We start from the raw sequence: 23,081 nt of genomic DNA on the forward strand, positions 1-23,081 counted from the left end.
AAATTCAGTGTTATGCAAATTTAATGAAGCCTTGCTTACACAACGCGATCATTTTTTTTCCTGAAATGGTAGGCCTCAATAATCTCTCTTGCAGTCTGATTGCTATGTGGGGAAATAATTGTGGTGTATTCATAGATTGGAGTACATCGGTGCTCAGAGCAATGCCACGCGACATGCGAGTATGCATTACCCGCTAGCGAGCGTCTATGCTCTGACAATCTAATGTTCAGGCAACGACCTGTTTAATTAATTATGGGGTTTTACGTCCCAAAACCACTCTCTGCTTATGAGGGACGCCGTAGTGGAGGACTCCGGAAATTTCGACCACCTTTGGTTCTTTAACGTGCACCTAAATCTAAGTACACGGGTGTTTTCGCATTTGGCCCCCATCAAAATGCGGCCGCCGTGGCCAGGATTCAATCCCACGACCTCGTGCTCAGCAGCCTAACACCATAGCCACTGAGCAACCACGGCGGGTAACGACCTGTTTGACCGACATAAACATGACCGTAGGAAAACAAAAGCGCGTAAACAACTCCCATTCTACAGTGTACAGGTAGGGACGTGTGCTAAACAGTGCAGTCTCTCCTAGCAAGAGTCGAGGTGGCCTGTGCCAACTTCCTATCAATCTTACCGCAAATTTTGATCATCTTTTTAGGGGCCGAAAAAAGAACTTTTACATCAAACCTGCCCGCTACATTCATCAGGCTGTGTGATATTGTACTTACATATGGAATTACAATTTTTTTTCTTTTTGTCGGCAGGCTCTGTATTATTCATTCTTGTGGGCACTCCTAATTTGCATGCTTAACAAACTTCTGCATGGTCACGCGTATAAGATCCTCCCAAAAGCCTGCCGCTCTATAACGCTCTAGTTATATTAAAAAAAACTCTCAGAAGTCCTGTGAAAACAATATTTCGAAATTGCTTAGAGTAGAACCAAACAACAAATGCCATTGTTTACCACCTTCGAATGTGCGGAGTGAAAATTTGAAATTGTTTTTTCTGACCTTGGGCAATGCATCCAGCACACATGCTTATCAGTTAGTTTAAGCATCGTATCTAAAAGTTGTAGCTGGTTCTGATCTGACACTTCGTGTGTGAAATGTAACCGTGAGCCACATTTGTAGAATACTTGAAATACACGATGAACCATTTGTTGGAAATTATAATTCTTCACAAAGACAAGAAAAACATCACATACCTTAGCACTTTGATCATCTGGTCAGCTAGATTATTTTTATATTTTTGTCAACCCTGTCTCGGAAAATCTTAGCTAGTACGGGAACAACGTTGGAGCCAAGGCAAATGGTAGATTCTTGTCAGTGTAAATTTCTTTTCTATTCAACAAAAGCTGAAGCTAAGTAAAAAGAGAGAATCTAGAGAAAACTACTAACAGATACACCACTGCTGCTAGAAAATTTGAGCTGAATATTGCCCTCGGTGATGGACTGTTTAACACTTATAATTAGATCATCATGTGGTATGTTATAGTTCAGGTCTTTAACATCGATGCTACAAATATTACAATAATCAGGATTAGATTAAACGAGGAAGCTGATGAGACCAACCGAGTTTTTCACCACAAAATGTTTTCGGATCACCAGTGATTGCAAATGCGTTTGTTAGATTACTGTTTGCCTGTGCACTGATAATGACGCCATCAATGGGAGAGCACGTGGGCATAGGTTGTAGTACTTAAGTTTGTGTATGCCTTCTAATAAAGTTATGTTGAATTCCAATGGCAGATCGCGAGCACTCGGTTGGATCACGAACAGAGTGCGACGTTCCGACTGAGATCGCTCTCGTCAAATCTGCGTATGGAATTCGTGCGCTCCTTCGGGGGCACTTAGTGCAGGGAAACCAAGTGACAGGGCACTACACTAGAGGTGGATAGGGTAGGCCTCATCCTCATCAGCAACATCATCTGGATCATCCCGGCATTCCGTGCGTTTCTTTTTCTTCCATGTCGGAAGAAATATCACTGGACTTGGAAACTTGTAGTGTCTGAGTCGGAGCTGTCACTATACAGGAGCAGGAACAAAAACCCATTGCACGCCGTAGCATCCATGTTTTCCATGTCGTCCATAGCTGCCCGCGACCGCAAGCAGACGACAGTGGCATGAATCAGGGTCGGGTGAAGGAAATACTTTACGCGGACTTCCGGTCAAATCTGCCGATTTCGGTGGAGCAAATATTTTTGCGCCGCAGAGCGATCCGGAATCGGTGGTTGGTCCCGATCTGCCACTGGAACATACAACTCACGCTCTCATTCTGCCATTGGAATGGGATTGCTCCGTACAGAGGAGAACAACTTTATCTGGGTCTAGCATTGGAATTCAACATTACTGATGAGTTCAGCGCTGTCCTGTGTGTTTCCTGCCTTCTGTCTTTGTCGTCTTGCGCTGCCCCTTCAAGATGTTTAACCTGTCACCCCTGTTTAACGGCCACGCGGTAGCACAGCATTATTAATGCTGGCTATCACTTTCTACGTGTAAACGGCAGGGGTCTATATTGTGAAAATGGATTCACTCTGTTCGTTCATGACTTTTATTGCAATGTGGACCAGAATATTCAAAGTAGACATTTTTCTATACTTCGCCAGTACCGTCGACAAAGTGACTAACCAGCATCTGGTAGTCAGACTTTCCTATACCACTGTCACACTGGACGGTTTAATGTCATTCGAATCGAATGGCATTAGCATCGAATAACATTAAAACACAGTCCAAAACACAGTCCAAACACACTCATATTTAATGCCATTAGAATCGGGTGACTTCCGCAATCGAACCAGTTCGAGAAACTCAATCGGCTTCGCACTCGAAGCGAATGTACGCTCTCTACTCCAGAAGAAGGCAAAATATGACATTGAGTGTATATAATTTGAGAAGTAGTGATGCAAAAAGGTAATAAATTTTGCGTGACTTCACCATTCTCTCATCTTGCTAGAGAAAAGCTGTATGGTCGGCAGTCACAAAATGTTTTTACTCACTACCTCAGTCGCACCTGGCCGCTGTAGCTTTGCTAGTCGGCAATGCTGCAAACAATCAGGCGCCTGTGTGCACGTGTGTTTTTGGCATCTGGAATAGCATCTGTGTCTATTTGACGATCGAGGCTCTTCCACTGATTAGTATGCTTCTTTCGCAATGCAAATCACGCATGAACTAACCGCTTCACCTGCCGCAATTGAGCGTTGTCATCCAGCGCTGCTATGTCACTCATATTGCTTGTCTCATGGATGAAGTAAAATGATAGGAAGGAGCACACCGCAACACGATTGAAGCCAACCTGGTGGCCCAACACGTGATCGCGTGTCAAAGAACGCGGTTTGTTTTAGTGTTCCCGCTCTGCAGGCAGAGCCACGGCAGGGCAGGTGAACAAGCGCGCACCGAATACAAACTACTGGTATAGCTACTGGGAACCAAACCTCCCAGAAAATCTCAATCGTTCCTCCGTGATCTCAACGCAAGAGGTCACGTGCTGGGGCCCCACTGTGGCGGAGGGTTCACTTGCCATTGCTGGCTGCGTGACGTAATGATCCCTCCTGTATTTTTTCTTCCTCCATGGTTTGTCTTCAATTTATCGGCTATGGCTGCTAAGCTGGCTCAGTCTTGTTTTGGGCGGTGGTTGCCAGATATTCTTGAATTTGTTTTGTATGTATATTATTTCAGTGAAGCGATGCTCTAAATTTCTAATAAAATAAATAGATAGACTTTTCAGATTCTCTACGCACACCTTGTTCCACTTTCCATTGATATCATGACCGAGTGACGTTAGTTTTTCCTGTGTAGCACAAACATGGGTCAAATAACATTCGTTGCACCGAATGTTATTCGAACATAATGACATTAAAATGTCCAGTGTGCAGGGGTATTACTGAAGTTTTCACCCTAGTGTCGTTCAGTGGGTTAAATAATTCCTATATAACCGCATGCAGTTTGCCTCTGACAATAATTATTTTTCTAATCTTTTAAATGCAATCTTCGTTCTCCCACAATACCTCTGTCCTCAGCACCCTCCTGTTTCTGATATATAATAACGACTTACTACTGCGTGCACAATGCAATATCTACTTGTTAGCTGACGACGGCGTAATCATCGTGCAATGGCTGGCATTCCTAATCAAGTTTCTCTGCAGAATAACCTTAGCCACGTGGAAGAATGGTACGACCAATGGCTAATGACTCTTAACCCGAGTAAATGTAAACTTGTACTCTTTACCCGGCAACATAAGACCTCCATTTTTCATTACAGAATACATGGTGCCATCGGTCGAGCTAGTTCAATAATTTAAATACCTAAGTGTTACTTTTTATTACGACGTCTCTTGGGTGCACGCATACTACTAACGACATATAATCGGTAGAATAATCAGTAGGCTTCCTCAGACGTCACCTGATCCTCAGCAACACAACATGCAAACCTAACTGTGCACAAATCGCTCGTGAAATGAAATCTTGAAAAAGCTTCGCCTACCTGGGACCAGCACCGAACATACCTGATCAATGAACTTGAGTATATTCAGAATCGTGCTACAAGTTTAATTTCATCCTTATACTTGTATGACATCAGTACTTTACCGCTAAAAACACAGTGCGGCTCGTCACCCCTCTCTTCTCGCCGCCGCGTAGCCAGTCCATCTTTGCTTCACAATTTATCTATACCCAGGATAACCACGCGTCTTACATTCCCCTACATCACGTATATCTTAGCGCACTGGTCGCTCACTTCAGGTTACTCGCCCACACACCCACTTCGTTACTTTTACTTCTTTATTTGTTTCGCCAACAGCAAATAATTCGAATGACATTCCCAACAACGTCACCACAATAACACCTTCATTGTATTTCCGGACGCAGTTGCTAGCCATATGTCGCCATGAGCACACGTATGGGAACTGTCCTTCAAGTGAGCCGTCCCTTTTGCAACAGCCCTAAAAGAGGTTTTGAAGGTAATAGAGTGAACTGAAAGTGTTGGTATGACTCACCACAGATGCTCGGGGTAGGTCATACGGTTTTTGACACTGGACACTCGAAGTCCAAACACAGGCATGTCAACCGTGAGAACGATCGCTCCGTAGCCGAGTTTCTCGGCCCGGGACAGAAAGTCAATCGTTACGGAGCGGTCCTTCACGACTTCCATCTGCAGCCAACGGACACTTCCTGGTGCTCTGGATGCCACGTCCTCCATGGAGGTGGTGCTCAGCGCGCTAAGAATCATCACAGTTCCAGCGTTTGCGGCAGCTGAAATGCGAAAGGTGCGTTGTATGAACGTGTGAGTATTGTTCTATTGAATGCGGCAAGAGTTTCCGACTGTACTGAGCTCTAGCTGATCACCTCTGGAAGATGGCCGATGTTCGGTACCTGGTAAATTTCATAGTGGTGAAATGCGTGTGGACACATTTTCCACCAAGGGATATAATTTACCCGATAAAGAAATAGAAATATTCAGTGTCTTTCTGCTTCCAGTTGTCGATTATCTTGGCCTCGCTCTGCGATCTGCTAGTCTCATGGATAGCCGAAACGGTAGATCAACCACTCTGGGATGGCGTTGGTCTACGGTTCAATTCCAAGACAAGGACGAATTCTCCTTCGACTGCGAATGTTTCTTTCTGGGAAATACGCATTAGGTTTCGTTCCTAGCTTCGTCCTTGTGCCAGGTGGATGACAATTTTCTACCTTTCTGCACCTTGCAGGCTTCCGCCGAACTGATTTGCCAGGCTTAGCAGGGTGTGAACTTGGGCGGGTTGCTAATTCATAGAAAAGTTGAAAAACCGGTTTACACCCGAGCCAGAGAAAAAAAACAGAGAAAGAAGGCCAGCAAGACACAAATCAAGTACAACAATATCCGTGTTGACACAAGAAACAAACACGTCACGTGTTTGTTGTACTTAATTTCTTTTGCTGTTTCATCCGTAGCGCTCGGGCGCAAGCTTACTATCATTACACTTAGGCGCTTCACTATTACTTAAGCGGATTATATCTTTCAATGCGTCAGCAAAGGAAAGTCGCCTGTTTGTATCGAATGCTCTCCACCTCTATTAAAGGTGTAACGCGCCATACGCCTGTACTGAGATTCTTTCGTCAAGATTTTTCCTGTGATTTGACTGCCCCGATTGAGCAACATAACTGCTTAATCGTTCAGAAGCCCACCATAGTCACTCCGTTACCTGTTTACCGAAAGAAAGTCTCGTGTTTTGACAGTAGTGCAAAGGACGCTGTGATCTGAATCGTGAGCACGAATTTTCTGGTCTTCTTGAGTGGTGGACCTTCGTAGCATACGTGTGGTTGCGTTGTAATTGGCGACATGAAATAACAAATGGAATAATTATTTGAAAATGATATCTCAGACCCTGGGACTCTGTTATATTTCAGAGTGTTTCATCATCATCACCAGCCTAGTGGGAACGCCCTTATGCACCGCTCCTACACGTACTGAAGAAAACGAAAAGATGGATGACATTGACGTCACGAGTATGGTGAAAAATTTGATGGGCTCCATGCGCAGGATTCTTTCCGGCCTAAATACCCCTACTGCCAAGGCTGCCGTGCAGCTACTTGAAGTCTTGGAACCACTGCTAGTGGTTCTTCACTAAGCAAGTATGGCGATAATGTTTGAAGAACGGATGCGACAATCGTTTGTTATGCAATGGAATGCTCGCGGTCTGCGTGGTCGTTTGTCGGATTTCCGACAGCGGATATTTAAATACCAATTTCCAGTTATTGTTATCTGTGAACCTAATATGGATTCTTCTTTCCGTATTTCTGGTTATGTCCAGATGTGGTCTCGTAACGACCAAACCTCGAGCAAAGTATTAGTTTGTATACGTCACGACCTGGTGTATTTCAGACATGACGTCCCATCGCATACTACTAATGATTACGTATGCCTCACCATAAAATACAGATGTCGCACGGTTACAGTGATTGGAGGATATATCCACCCAAGAGCGAGGATCGATTGCTCGCACCTGATGTCTCTGCTGCAAGCATCGCAAGGCCCTCATATTGTGATTGGTGACTTTAACGCGCACCATCCCCTGTGGGGTAGCACTTCGATGAATTCTCGTGGCAAATATTTGGCTGACTTTATGTGTAGTCGGGGACTAAATGTGCTCAATGACGGGTCTCCTACATTTATTCGTGGCACGTCCTACAGCAGTTGTCTTGACCTAACGTTTGTATCAAGGAGCCTTCTGTCTTCAGCATCCTGGTCGACGGATCTAGAGACTCATGGTAGCGACCACCTCCCCACTTACGTTCACTTTAGCTGGTTTCGCCGTTCAGCCTCACGTTGCATTCGTCAAACAGACTGGATTGCATTTAAGACCTCTGTCGACACCGCCTGTCAGAGTATGACATCTCCATCCGAAATAGAGGACATCATTGCCTCTACCCTGCGGGACAAAACTAGAGAAGTCAGCATACCGAGGCGCAGGTCATCGGTCGACATACAATATGAGGCCCTTCGTGCGATCCGTCGCCGCGCAGAACGGCGATACAGAAGAACAAAGTCACCGTCCGATCTTTCGAGCAGTCGCCGAGCTCAACGACATGTTCTTCGACATCTGGTGAAGCTTGACAGACAGCGTTGGAGGGCTTTCTGTGGATCCCTAGATCCAAGACAGCCTCTATCTAAGATATGGCGGGTCATACGAAGTCTCCAGGCAACTCCACAACAAAGACACCCATTCCATGCGGTGGCTCTACATCAACGCCGGACCGAATTGGAGGTAGCAGAGGACTACTGTAAACTGATTGTGGACGCATCTAATGCAGTGACTTCATCCCTTGTCACCATCGCACCCCCGTCACCTGATGAGCGACTCGAAGTACCGTTTACGATGCAAGAGCTTGACGCTGCGCTTTCAGTTTCTCGACGCTCCTCGGCACCAGGACCAGACGGAATCACGTACGCTGCACTCTGCCATCTTGGCACCGAATCACGGCGTCTTCTCCTATCTTTTTATAATACGACGTGGGAGAAAGGAAATGTTCCAGATGGTTGGAAATGCAGTCGCGTTGTAGCGCTGCTTAAACCGGGAAAGTGCCCCAACGAGCTTTCCTCCTACAGACCGATCGCCTTAGCCAGTTGCGTCGGCAAAGTAATGGAAAGAATGGTTTTGTCAAGACTGGAATGGTTTCTAGAGAGAAATAATTGCTTTCCTGATTTTATGCACGGATTTAGAAGAGGCCGTTCTTCGATTGACGGAGTTATCGACTTGGTCTCCACTGTTGAACAGGAAAGAAGTCGACGTCGGTTAGTTGGAGCTGTCTTTCTCGATATTAAGGGTGCATACGACAATGTACTACATTATGCAATCCTTGATGCACTGGAAGATTTAGACATCGGTGGCCGACTATATACATGGATTGTTAGCTACCTCAGTGGCCGCACGGTGTATATGTCGACAAGTGATGGCGACACCGGACAGTACCATATACATCGAGGTGTTCCACAAGGGGGAGTTCTCAGTCCAACTGTTTTCAATGTTGCATTGATTGGCCTTGCATCCGAACTTCCTAGCACGGTAAAGATTAGCACATATGCCGACGACATATGCATATGGGCATCTGGAGCCACCCGTCCCCAAATGCGTGCTAGGCTTCAACGTGCAGTGACAATCACAGCTAAGTATCTTCGGCGTCAAGGCCTCCGACTCTCAACTGAAAAATGTTCTGTGATTACGTTCACGCGAAAACGAATGACCAGGTATCCGATCATTGTTGACGGCGTAGCGATACCTACGGTTACACACCACAGATTCCTTGGCTTAGTCATAGACCGGGGATTATCTTGGTCAAGACACGTCGCCGCACTGAAGTCAAAGCTGAAGACTTTTGTTCACGTCCTTCGCGTCGTGGCAGCAACAAGATGGGGCCCCTCGGAGTCGTCATTACTCCAATTGTACCGAGCACTATTCGTAGGGTATATACGGTACAGCATGCCGGCGCTCTCAAGCATGGGACTTAGTTGTGTGCGCGCGCTCGAGAGCATTCAAGCTCAGGCATTGCGCACATGTTTGGGCCTCCCACGATGCACGTCAACCAATGGAACAATAGCGGAAGCTCGTGCTTGTCCTATTCGGGTGTACTTGCTCTGCGAGCCTCTTCGAATGTACCTCCGCGTGTTGACCCGACACAGGCACCATCCTCTGTCATCGCTCCCTACCACACACCCAGGTTCCAGCTTTTCAATGACTATATCGCGGCATCAGAGTGTTTTGCCGTCGAGATTCTCTCCCGCCTGTATTCCGAGAACACCCCCGTGGGTTCTGCCTAAACCTGTCGTTACATTGCAGATCCCTGGAATTACTAAAAAGTCTTTCGTTGCATCTATTGGCCTCAGGCAACTCACCTTGTTGCACATTTCTACAGAGTACGGAGATACTGTACATGTGTATACCGATGGCTCTGTCACACCATATGCCTCCACTGCAGCCTTCGTCATTCCACATATGATCATCGCTCGCCGGTTTAAACTAGACCATAGCTCAACATCAACTGCCGCAGAACTTGTTGCTATCCGGGAAGCACTTCGATTTCTCTCCGAGGAGCGTCCTCACGCATGGACGATATTCTGCGATTGCAAGCCAGCTCTGCAAACGATTGACTGTGTCCTCAGACGGGGCCCGTATCATTCTATGGCTATAGAAATTACAGAGTATCTCGACCACGCAACTAGAAATGGCCACAATGTCACCTTTCAGTGGATACCGTCACACTGTGGCGTGATAGGGAACGAACAGGCAGACGCTGAAGCAAAAACTGCTTTAGATAATGCTTGTGAAGTACGCATTCCGTTCTCACGCACAGACACAAACGCCCTACTTCGTCGCGTAAACCACAACTCTACGTTGGAACACTGGGCCCAACCTGATCGACGACACAAGCGATTACACAAATGGGACCAAGAAATGCGATTTCGTATGCCTCAAAAGTTCAATAGAAACCTCACGAGCATGGTGCACCGGATTCGCCTTGGTGTCGCATTCACCAACCGTTATAGAAATATGATAGGTGCCAGTGATACTAGCCCAAACTGTGAATGCTGTGAGGTGCCAGAAACACTTGAACATATATTTTGCGTGTGTCCCGCGTACGCGCAAGAACGACAGCAACTTGTCTCTTCCATAGCAAACATCCATGAGAGACCGCTTTCGGACGAGTTTCTTTTAGGTCCTTGGCCTAATGCAACCAGCGCAGCCCTGGTCACAAGAGCCGCTGTAGCTTTTCTCCAAGCCACTGGGCTGGACGCACGCCTTTAGAGATACCACAACTCTGTGAATTTGTATATACGCATCTCTTCCTTATACCATCATCATTCATCAGCCCTTTCCCTCCCCGTCCCTTTTCCCCAGAGTAGAGTAGCAGGCCAGAGCAAGTTATAGCTCAGGCCGACCTCTCTGCCTTTCTGTAAATAAATTTCTCTCTCTCTCTCTACACTGCAGGACGAATGCCTCTACCTGTGATCTCCAATTACACTTGTCCTGCGCCGACTGATTCTAACTTGCGCCTACAAATTTCCTAATTTCATCACTACACCTAATTTTCTGCCGTCCTTGACTGCGATTCCCTTCTGTTAGCACCCATTCTGCAACTCTAATAGTCCACCAGTTATCCATCCTACGCATTACATGGCCTGCGCAGACGCATTTTTGTTTCTTAATGTCAATTCGAATATCGGCTATCCCCGTTTGCTCTCTGATCCACACTGCACTCTTCCTGTCTCTTAACGTTATGCCTAACGTTTTTCGCTGCATCGCTCGTTGCACCGTCCTTAACTTGTTCTCAATTTTCTTTGTCAACCTCCAAGTTTCTGCCGGATATTTTAGCACAGGTCAGAGCATTCACCTCTTGACAATAACACATCTTAAATGCAAGGTCAAAATACTGAAGCTGTTCCTCTAATCCCTATAGAACACAAGGTTATATGAGGTTGTTTCTTCCATAATTCTTCCTCATTAACCGAGAAATGTTTCTCCTGGTGTCTGTGCTTGCCTTTGTCACTACTTGCGCTGCCTCTTTCGAATGCAGCCATCGAACACGTGTTCAGCCAGGTTTCGTTGACAAAGAATTACTTGAGAAAGCACATCTAGAATGAGACACTGCAAGTTCTACTGCAAGTCAAGTTTGGTCGGGCAGAGAGTGGGGACTGCTGCAAGGATTTTGAACCAGATGTGCAGTTTCTGCCGCGTTTCAACTCTGCAGTTCTACATGGTCCAAGTGGCAGTGGAAGTTAATTCAAATGGAAATAGACTGTATATTTAATTCATTTGCATAAATCCCCAGTGTAAAAAGTATCAACTCGGACTATACGCTATCTCTTTTTTCGTTCCTTGTTTTAGTCAAGCAGCTTTGTATTATGCGAAAGTTGCGATTGTTCCATGGTACTTCTTGAACGTTGCAAATTATTACATGGATAAGCTCTGTAAATATATGAAAAACGATGTTCGTGCACAGTGAAGATGGCTAGGCAACTGCTCAACAAAGGTCGGTGAGTGATTACCATGCCCACGTCAGTATGATTACTCGTCGGTTTTCATACTGTACTCCTGCGATAATATTTTTTTCCTTTGAATTATGTGCGTGCGAGCAAATGAGATTTGGCTTACTTTTTATGTGCATACAATTCCTCTTTGTTTTTCTTGCTAGTCATCACATTGTATTTACTCACGTGTATTTTCCAGCTGTTATGAGAAAAAAAAATCTGTGTTCGTTATACATAATAGTTGCTTGTGTTACTGTTAATACGTCCATATTTTAATAATTTTGCACGCATCCAGTGGTGGTTGGGCAAAAAGTTCTTGCCAGTTTCTAAAGGTATGTATAGTGTTCTACTGAGTTCCTATACTTATGGGGTGCGCTTGAATTTCTCTTCAGGACATTGTTTTCCCGCGCGGCAACCGGTTGTGTAGGAAGGAGGTCTCTCGCCTTCTGTTAAATTACCTACAGGACACGGATTTGGCTTCCACATGGTGAACTGAAGAGTGACCATTTGTAATTGGGAGGTCTGTGTCTGATTATGTGATTTATTTATTATAAGTGTCGCTACGGTGGAGCAATTGACGGCAGCAACTGCAAGGCTAATCCCACCAGTAGCCTACATCAACTCAAGTCAACTCAACTCAACTTGAATTTGTTAGACAAAGGGGTTTACTTTGTACTTAACTTTATGAGAGCCGTGCGCGACCCATAAAATTGATTTTGTGCCCCCTAGTAGAATTATATTGCTTTATTCTTTTTGTTTTCAGATCCCACTTAAAGTAAGGTGGACAGCCTTCCTCGGAAATTTGGCGACACGTGCATTGGTGCCTGCATTCACAGAAACTTACGTACACGTTTTCATATTGCACGAATCTTACCAACGAATCCCTGTTTAAATATTGCCCACTTCAACTCTTCAACTCTTCAACTCGATACTGATAGCACCTGGATTAATGCCAGTGCCATAATCCTGGTCGGCATTGAAACTATAAACTTTAATTCACTTCTGTTATAGGCCAGAAGGTCGTTCCATTTATTCCCACTCAAAAACGAATTGCAGTCACAACTGCCGTTTCTTCGCACGAGAAAAATGCGAGAAGGTTCAAAGTTTTCTCCAGAGTCCAGTGTGCCTCGAAGCGGCATCATTTGTTGCTTACAAGTCAAAAATACAAAATTGAGAGGGAAAGAGAGGAACAGCGACAGAGAAATTACATGTTAATTTTATGAGTCAAGCTTGGGAAAGGTATCCTTATTGCAAAATGCCTTGAGCTGGGGCTGCCTATCGGGCACTACATCGTGACCAGCCGAAACTGATGCTCGAGGTTGGAGCTGGCACCATTTCTCCCGACTCTTTTAGAAAAATGCCTCTTCTAAAGTGAGGCGTGAACTAAAGTTAGCTAAGAACGTGGCTCAGAACGTGGCTCAGTAAATAGCAATGACGTCACGAGTAAATCTGAAAAGAAATCCTTCGGCTCATTCTAACAATTAGTGGTGTCCAAATCGATGTCTGAGTGGCAGCTCTCACTAGAATACGCAGAGCATGACGACAGTGTTGTGCTGGTTGCATGTGCTAGAAGTTATTTTGGAGCCGAAAATACGCCGAAGGATTTGGACTCCATCTATAAGACACCTGCAAGTCATCATCAAACGTTTTGGATATGTTTGTGGCTACTTTTCCCACGCAAGAAAGTTTGGTCTGGCTATTTCTGAGCTATTTTTAAAGATCATTTGGCAATTTCTTGTTGGGGCCATCTGGAAACCCTGGTTACGCAGTTACACAGCAACTCTCCATTGGTCTGTTCGGTGGACGAGTCCGGCGCTTCCAGCGTGCCCAGCGTAGCCCGGCAGCGGCCGGTGAAGTCGGATATGTCATGCCGGAGACGCTAAGATCGCCAAAATTTTGCCCTGCGCTTTAAACGTGACCCCCAGCTGCGCGGCGATCAGTTGCCGCAGCGCTAGCAGACAAGTGCGCGGCGAGCGAACGCTTCGTTGTTTCTCGAAGGCGCAAACGCGAAACGCTCGCTTCAGTGAACCCGAGCAGCATGCTGATGGTTAGCCTAGCCACATTACACTCCAGAGCATCCAGTTTTCCCCGGTGTAGCGTAACCGCGCCGCGTGTAGACCGCGTCCGCGTTAAGCCTGACTGTGCCACACCTTTAGCTTGGTCACCCCAGGGCACTCTTCTTCGAGCGCAGGCAGAACGCATCGAGGCCCTACTGTTGAACGTAGAGAACCAGACAGATAGCCGGCTGGAGTCGGATAATATTTCGCTCTTCAAGAACATCGCGGGCGCGCAACAGCGCACGAGTCACTAACTCCGTGGCTGGCAGAAATGTGGGACCTGTTCACTCATGCATCGCAACGGAACACAAGCAAGGAAAGCAGACAGCACGGGCGCTCGGTCTCCGTATTGTGCAATGCACGTCACTTCCGCCGGACGATAATGGTGGCGTTTTTTTCAGTTTTGGTATTTCAAATATAATTTTTTACGATCTCGTTGTGACGTATTCACCAGTATTTCAAGCGTAAGATTTGGCATATTTAACTTATCCGAAACTAGGTTTCTTATCCAGCCACAAATCTCACCGCAACTGGCCTCTGAGAAAACGCGCTCTGGCCGCAAACCCTTTGTACAGGACCGCATTACATATGCTAGCTAATGCGCCAACAAGTTACAAAATATATTGCTTCCGAGTTCTTCCTAATGCTTTTTCCCAATATCACGCAAACTGTCACTTCTGGTACATTGAAGTTTTATTTGGCATTTCGAATAGCCACGCTCAAAAGGCAGATACAGAGCACCATACACTTGATTGTCATCATTTGGCGCTGAGACAGGGTTGCCTGTTCAATATCAGTGGTCCCTGAGTTCCACGGCTTGAGCGGCAGCGTCCGGTCCGTGAGTCCACGGCAGCGTCCGGCCCGCCGCGGACGTCTATTTGGCCGGGACGACACTTGCAATGAGGTCCAGTTCAAAACATGTTCGTGCGCTGTTGCGAACGTGCACTATGCTGATTTTAAGATTACGTCTAGTATCATCTCCAACCGTCATCTCCAAATGGCCTTACCGATATCCATGAAATGGCTATCGGCAAGGCCAATTTTTTTCTTTCAATACTTTGTAATACTTTCAATACTTTGTAAGACTCGCATCTGCATCATTCTTCCGCTTCGGCATTACCAGACACGACCACAGGTGTCTCCTGCCCATCATTTTTCATATAGCACAGCACCAACTTTGGCTCGTCTAATGGAAACTGGATGGCAAGCGGCTCATGTAAGCCTTCCAATTTTTAAAAGAATATCGTAGGAGCGTCGACCGCACTGCGTGTCAACTACCATGTAGCAGCAAGGGGCGGCGAGATCGGCAGCAATACGAGCGGATACGCCAAACAAGTTCCATTCGAATGTATTCACCTGTGCTGTTTGCTTAAGAAGCGTCCCTTGCATCTACAAGGCCGCTAACACGCCGCGGTGTTCGCGCGATATTATTTAAAAAATAGCAGGAGTGTGTGTACATGGTCTTGGTACGCGCCTTGTATATAGAATCTCTTCCTTTGAATATACTTTTCTGTGGACCGCTGCCACATGACAATCGTCCTGGACAGCGGGCGAAGACGAAGAGCTCCCCTAAGATCTGCATGCCATCAGAACGCATCATATTACCTGGCTAGAGTGGCCACGTCAACTTGCTGTTTCTGGGGCCATCGCTCCTGTGGTTCGCGGGTTCTGTAAACTATGCCCACGGCGGCTCACTCTTCTGACGGCCTTCATGCATACGTGGCTGGATTTTTCATCGCCGCACGTATTAGGCGGTCTAGCAGATCTTTCCAGAAATGCGCGAGCATTGTAAGCGGCGGCCGTAGCACTACTGGTTAGGAGCAAGGCATTGTGGGTAAAGGGAGCGTCATGCCACGCGAGGCTCGCGTGCCTCACGCATGCTGCAGGCAAGGCAAACAGGCACGTAGCGGCGGCCGACGTTCCGACTTGCCATTCTGAAAGTACATCCGTACTAGGGACGAAAAAACCGCAGTTCCACTCGTAAGTCGAACAATCGATTGCGATAGCAAATTAGAAGGCAGCTATTCAAAGTAAGGATAGTGGTTTTATCGGCCGTATAAGCTTGTAAACATTCGCTTACTGACTAAATTACAAGCGCGGTGTCACGCGCGCACAGGTAAACATGAACTCATCTCACTCGATGACCGCGGCAGCTCACTGTCAAAACGTTAGAGTGAGAAAGCGCGGCAGCAGCAGCGAGCAAATTGTCCTTAGTGCTGTCGCCTGCTTCAACGCGAACTAAGCGTAGAAAGAACAGCGCATACGAAGCTACTAGCACTCGGCGCACTTTGTCCACACCGGAGATTGCTTTCAAGACACGGCGCCCATGCAGCCTCGCAGTACGCAGCAGTCGCCGGAGTAGAATGCCCCCTCTCGTCTTTCACTCAGCCCGGTGTCGCGTGCGACGAAGGACAGCGCGCTTTCTCCCCGCTTCTTAGCGCTCACACAAATGAGCCGCGGTCGTAGGTTCACCCCCGCAAGTTTCACTCGCAGATACAAAATACAGCGTGCGGCGTCGAAGTTATCGTGCTTAGACTTCATGACAGAACATCACATCACGACTACGACGACGACGACGGCAGTAATGCACCTAGGGTATCCATACAATATCTAAAACGCGTGTGGCAAGCCCCACGCATTGAGCGATTCTGTCGCGAGCGGCAAGATTTACGAAAAGGGGCAGCAACACGCGGCAACTGCCCGAATGGGTGCGAGATCCATTTCTGGAAGCAGTTGCAAAGCGAGCACCAACTAGAAGCGAGAAGCACCGTTGTGGCGCCACCTGCCTCACAAGCGAAGAAACACAGTGTATGTTCTCTGAGATCGAACCGCGACACTCACGCTCTAAAATCTCAGAGGCCATGTCCAGTCAATAAGGTCGTTTTTGTTAGGCCTTCCCATATCACTGTCGAGACGGCGAGAAAGAAGGAGCTTCGCAGTGGAAGCCTCTTTAGAGAAAGTCCTCCTGCACGCCTGTTTATATGACAAATAAGACGTTGATTTCAAGGACAAAAAGTTTCGAATGTAATGAGACAGCTCGGGACGCCAGACGTCGCTGCCATGTCCCGGAAGATGATATTGTGAACGTGCCTGCGCGTTGTGAACGTGTCCACCCTATTGTGAACGTGCCCACCCTGATGGTGCAGGTGCGGGCCTAAACAAGGTTCATTCTGGACAGAAGCGGCTGTTTTCTTTGATGCTGTAAGGTATACAGACTCAACTCACATTCACGATCCGTGCATATTCAGCAATCCTTCGGCATTCAGGCTGAGGTCTTGATGGGCATTTTCTGCTGTCAGCCAAGCAACTTGTTGGAACTTTCATCTCGCTGGTCGCGAACTTTTCCCGGAAATCCAGACCACAACCTTCCCGAACGACAGTTAGCAATTTTCGGGGGCAGCTCACACTGAGCTTCACTGCTGTGCGAAGTCAGCTACAATAACCACGTATTGGCGTGGCCTTGATGCTGCAAATTCCACGTCGTCTATGCAGTAGAAGACCGGAATTACTTCTTCTTTACTGCTGCTTCAAAATTAACTCTAAGTTACTCAGTATATGCAGTCTAGCTGTGAGCGATCGTACCGCACTTTCTGTGTTGTTTGAGAATTTTAAAGGTTCAGTCCCGTTTTTTTTGCACTAAAAACGCGGCCACTTTGGGCACACGTCAACTGCGTAGTCAGCGCTTTATGACGACGCAGCTACAGCCTTGTTGAGTTCCTGAACGGTGTGTGCTGACAGATTAAGCGCATTTCTTGCAAAGGCGACCATGGCCGGTGCAGACCCAGTCCACCTGCTCACGGCCGATTGGTGCATTTGGCGAATCTAGAGGAGCAAAGTATATCAGTCATTGTGCTTCTCCGCATGATTGGCAAAAAATGACGCCTAATGTTATCGTCATGTGCCCTTTCCAGCCAAATAAATGTCAAGTCTTCATGGCTAACGTTAATTCCAAAAGTAACCGCAAAAGTTACGTGACTGTCTAATGCCGCTTAGCGCTCGCCATGATGCTGTACAGACCAACCTGTTTAGCGCAGAGACCTCATGCTAAATGAGCATCGTAGTTCCGCGACCACTTTATCATGTTCCGCCATCCGGAATTAAACTGTCAATGCTCTGTCGCTTTTGAATTTGGTGCGTTGCTATTTCAGTGTAAAGTTAGAAAAATATCACGTAGTCAAACGACGACCCAGCAGACGAGGCGTCGGAAAGATGACTGCACTGTCGGTTACTAGCTACACCTGAAGGAAAGTTTTTACAAGCTCATTGGAAACTGGCTGCGATGCGTTGCCGGAACGAGTGGTTGGGATCGAGCGGTTCTTGCGCGCGGGTGTTTCACACTTAACGCAGCAACGCGCGCAGAAGCGACAATGTTGCCATCAATGTCGCCAGGTGTCCGCAGTGTCTTCCACATTTGTGTTGTCCAACTCATGAGAAATCGGCCCACTAGCTATACCTTTCCTCACTGGTTTGGTGACTGCATTGCCAGAGCGTTCTTCTAAAATATGTGTATAAGTTTCTATAACTCAGTCGCGACCTTTGCCGAAGTCTCTTTAATTGGGCTATTGTGGGTACATGTCCTTCAAATATAATTTTATTTTTTCAGGTAGCCAGAATAACGTCATGACACACGTTTGTTGTATGTATAACGTTATGAGTTGAGCCTCAAGTGCTTTAAGAGGTCCGTAGCTAAAAATCACTTCCGAAACTTTGCTAACAGCTTACCTCGTGCAGTTGCTGCTTCTCCGTCAGGGTGCGCTAACTTTTGCAGAGCCGTTGGGGATATTCCAACAGGCATGGAAACACGTTGTCCTAGCAACATGACTTCCGTGTCTATGGCGGCGACGTTCCGCAGCACACGTGGCAAGAGTCTTAGCCTGCAGGAATGATCGTGCAAGGAAACGTCTTTTCTCTGGCAGAACTTCCCATAGAACATCCTGACAACAGAGCCACAATTAATATTGAAATATCACCATAGTGAAGTACGCACATAAGCCCGCCAAATCGATGAAACTGTCTGCCTTTACGTGAAATTAGAAAAACGCTGGCTAAGCATGTCAAGCACACGATGTAAGTAGTACAGTTACTGCGAATCGTTTATATAGCTTTATTGCAGCAATTTCATGCATAGGTGTGGCAAGAACAATGTAAACTAAGCCCCATTACGTGGGCACTTAGCCAAACTGCTAAAACCACTAACATGCAGAACCTTTATTTATATGAAAAAGTGTGGATCAGGAGCAAATGGTTAACGCAGCGAAGGCTTTCGAGGGTGGCCTCTACTTATGAATTAAGCAGAGTTTTAAGTCAATAACGCGTTGTGTGTACTGCGACATACGGACTGCGGGTCGTAATGCGCCAACTTGAATTATTTCTGAAAATGCAAAACCTGCGTATGTTCGACACTAATGAGCATCGGGGTTTGTTACGTTGGTGTAAGAATTAGTCATAAAGTGGGGCTGTATGCGCACCGGACACATTTAAGCGCCGGTATTGTTACCGGTGCTAAAGATTCTGTGAGAACTACTCATAGCACAACATTTAGAGCAAGGAGGCAAGGAAGCGCTAGAACTCTCAGGAGTCCTTTATGCTGGGATCATTAAGCAATATAGTGAAATGAGAAATCCAGTCAGGCAATCGGCATGCTCGCGCAATGTATATTACGCTCAAGCCACCTAGTTAACATGAGCGCTATTTATTCAGCATCGTAAATTGTTCTGAAAGTTCCTTCACAGCAAACGGGCCTCTGACATATAGTGATTTAAAGGTGCTTCAGCATTCCGCTGGGCGTTAGTTTAACACATTATGCTTGCAAGAAAAGAAAAAAAAACGAAAGGAAGGAGGCGCACTGCGTATCTAAACGTGAAATATTTTTATGTCCAAGTAGTTCCGGTGGTTTTTTAATTGCGTCGCCTTCTGATTACACTGCTGAACCAGCTGAAGCCAGCTGAACACACCATTATTTCCAGACTTATGATAGCCTGTGTTTCGGTTACCTTGGCACACGCTTTAAACTGCTTCTTTCTCAGTTTCGACACGGTTCGCGGTTGCTACACAAGCGTTAGGAGTATCATTAATCGACTAGCCTTATTTATTGCTTTTCTGGCTTTCATATTACTGCAGGTCACGTACGAGACCCATATACCGGAGCCTAAACATGCATGCGTTTTTTCACAAGCACATGCCCGTAAACGAGAAATCCACTAATTACCTTTTGAACGCGAGCAGGTTTTCGGAAACGGTCTGCTGCTGGTCCGCGCCGTCTTGATAGAAAGTTTTCACCTTCGGAGGCAGCTTCGTGTGGGCCAACCGCTCGATGTCATCGATGGTAACCACGATGTTGTTGGCACTTGTAGTGCTATCTGAATGCGTATTCATTTTTTATAGTGTTTGAAATTGCTTGAAGCTATAATTTTCTTTGCAAAATGTTGCTGAGTACTTTCCTCGCTGGCGCTTTTGAAATTTATCCACAGGCTTTCCTCTACTACTGATGAGAACGTCTACAGTATTTTTCTCTTCCTTGCGAAGACAAGCGTTTTCCAAGAGCCCTGTGCTTCCAGACCTGCCTTCAGGGAGTTGAAAGGATCTTCTGATGACTCCCTTTTTTGGCGTAGTTGTGCTTCGGTGGGTGCGCAGCGTTTTGATGATGAACAAAGATTAATAGGCAGATGCTTCCGGTGGGTCAGTGCGATTTGAGATGCCGCTGATGAAACGCTCCTGTCCAACGCGTGCAGCTATGCACCACGACACGTCCGCTTTATACATCGTCAGGCCTGTTGTTGCGCACATGCAGAAACTTGTTCCGAGGCAGACTGGCAGGGTTCGTGTACTAGACACGTGCCAAACTTGCTGCTCTTATGAGCCGACGACGGAGCAGCGCATTAGTGAAAGCTGTACCAAAGTGCGCGTGCGCTTTCCCAGAACAGGTTGCGATCACGTTCGCTTGCTGTGTCACTGGCACCGTAAGCCACAACCTGTGCGTCGAACGGCCGTGTCTTTGGGATGTGAGGGTTTGAGAGCCTGCGTAGCTGGCACTGGCGTGGGTTGGATTGCGGAGGGCAAATGCCGGCTTGAGTAAATAAAAAATGTACCGTTTGTCTACTCTGAACACATTAGCGCGAGCTTCACTGCATGGATAGCTTTGTACGTAATAGCCAAGCATGCGTTGCACATGGCGCAGCAAGAGCAGAGAACTGCATGTCGAGCGCATCCTCTGCATGTGGGGCGCGTCCGGTTTTTTGCGGCCCATCAAAACGAGAATGACACATAAAGAAAAGAAAGAAGTGCAGCAATTGCTTCGCTCTGGTAACGGTTGCAACGACGGCTTTGCCTGTTTAGCTTTCGCAAAAGGAATGCTACCTTTCCTTTATGACCTCTTAAACATAGCTCACTGGGATAACGTATTTGGGGCAGGTGAAGGTAACTCTGTCCAAAGGAAAATAATGTTCGGCTTTGAGATATTTAAGGCACAGGAGTGCAACGTTACTTATCGCATATTTCACCTATTTCTTTACGCGATTCGCTCTCAGAGAAAGTACTCAGGCTTGGAGCCTCAGCAGGTGTATTTTCCGTGGTGTAAATACCTTCGGAAATATTGTCTTCCATACTACACATTGTTAGGGAAGATCGCATAAGAATCGAAGCAAAAAGCGGTTTAAAATCAGTCCCCCTGGACCGCAAACACGTCACAGTGGTAGTTAATGCTGTATGCTGTGCAGTAAAAGGTCGCGTCATTTCGGGCAGTATTTGTTGAAGCAAACACTTCCGATTAACGTGCGAGTAAAGCGTTGTGGTCGCTTTAGTGGCTTTGGCGTTGGAATGCTGGATCAAATCATCACTGAATCAAATCGCGGTCGCCGCGGCCGCATTTCGATGGGGGTTAAATGAAAAAAAAAAGACGTCCGTACAACGTGCATTGGGTGTACGTTAAGGAAGCCCAGGTGGTGGAAATTAATCCGGAGTCACCCATTACGGCATGCCTCATAATGAGATCGTGGCTGTGGCACGTAAAACCCCAGAATTTAATTTAATTCACGTGCGAGTAATATGTTGTAATCTGTGCGGTTAAAGAGGGTTTTCGCAGACCGTTCATCGGTTATGAAGACACTTCAGACCGTCTAAACGCGACAACAGGCCACAGTTAAATAAAGAAACACCCACGCAAAGAAACAAAAAACGAAACTGGATGACATGGTGCTGGGTAAGCTTCCCTTACAAAAAAAATTGTTGGAAGGTTATTGAAATGTTATTGTTCAACGTCAACAAATGACCTTCAAAGATCATTAGGGAATTGTTGAACCATTATTAAGGAAGTTGTTGACAAGTGTCGATAATTTGCCCGCGACACTTTGTCGAAACACCATTGGGGGTTTTCAATTTGAATGATCATTGGTATATTGTTGAAAATATGATGCATTTCAATGTTAAAAGCCCATTGAAGAATTCTTGCAGATGTGTTGAGTCTCAACACTGAAAGTCCTTTGAAATATTGTTGCAGCTGTGTTGAACGTCAACAGTCCAATTATGTTGAAAGCCCTTTATGCCCCTGTGTGCATTTGGCAGTGTTTAAAACTGCACTTTTCTTAAAATACTGCTCAGCTATGTTGTGCTGAAAATACTTATCTTTGGTGTCACGGTGATGTGTTTGCTGCCAGAGGATAGGGGTAAAATTTAAATACAGTCACTTTTGTATTGCAGGCCTCGGTCATCCTGGGCTCAAAAGTATGCTCCTAGATAGCCTGCAATGAACCATATTGTATACCTGCTAGCAGTACTGTTACATCACTTTTTTACTTGTCACAGTGAATGGTCCTTCACGAAATCAAGAGTGCTGAACTGATGCAGACAAAAACAATTTTTCTAGGTGAAGTGTTTATTTATAACCAAACATCTGTGTAAATGTACAACCATTTGTAGTTTGAGAACATCAGAAAATTCGTAAAGACTATTGCAAAGCACAAACTTCCTGCAGCTTGACACCATAACAAAATTGAATACTGACAGATGTAGTCCGTATGGCCCTCAAGTAAACACATCTTCCAAAAGAAACAAATCTTAAAAAATAAATACCTAAATATATAAATGTAGAAGCAGACTGACTTCACTGCAAAGAAGAACACTGAAGAAAGGTACTTGCTTTCTTTATTACGTAGCCAGTAGTACAACCATGGCACGATTCGCCTAAGCCCACAGCACTCACTGGGACACTGATATAGAGGGTGGTTATTTTTAAGTTTCATAGAATGTATTAAAGAGTGGCTGTTGCAGCTAACATAATTGTAGATACAGAGTGCCAAACATTACTTGTATGAGAAATCAAGACGCACATTCAGCTAACAAAAACTGACTTCCTAATAAATTTTTTACGAATTGTAGCGGTAATTTTACAAGGTATATGCACTTAGAATGAATTTCCAGAATACCAGTAACGAGACAGATGCCATCAAACTGACTAGAAATGCACTGTTGTTGCACTTACTCTTTAACAAAGCGCACTGTTATGCACTGAAGCACGAAAGTAACTGGAATTCCCAT

The 23,081-nt window shown here is 46.0% G+C and overlaps 1 protein-coding gene across 1 annotated transcript in view; it reads right to left on the reverse strand.

Annotated features, from left to right (window-relative positions):
• Window positions 1-18,417, reverse strand: part of LOC142574791 (uncharacterized) — a 36,809-nt gene extending 18,392 nt beyond the window's left edge. The window contains exons 1-2 of the mRNA XM_075683804.1: window positions 18,273-18,417; window positions 4,991-5,246 (exon numbers count right to left, since the gene is read on the reverse strand). Coding sequence (XP_075539919.1) covers window positions 4,991-5,246; window positions 18,273-18,369 — 353 coding nt within the window. The 5' untranslated portion in view covers window positions 18,370-18,417. The remainder of the gene's footprint in view (window positions 1-4,990; window positions 5,247-18,272) is intronic.
• Window positions 18,418-23,081: the final 4,664 nt, after the last annotated feature.

Source organism: Dermacentor variabilis, chromosome 3 (assembly GCF_050947875.1).
Source record: "Dermacentor variabilis isolate Ectoservices chromosome 3, ASM5094787v1, whole genome shotgun sequence".
NCBI classification, from domain to species: Eukaryota; Metazoa; Arthropoda; class Arachnida; order Ixodida; family Ixodidae; genus Dermacentor; species Dermacentor variabilis.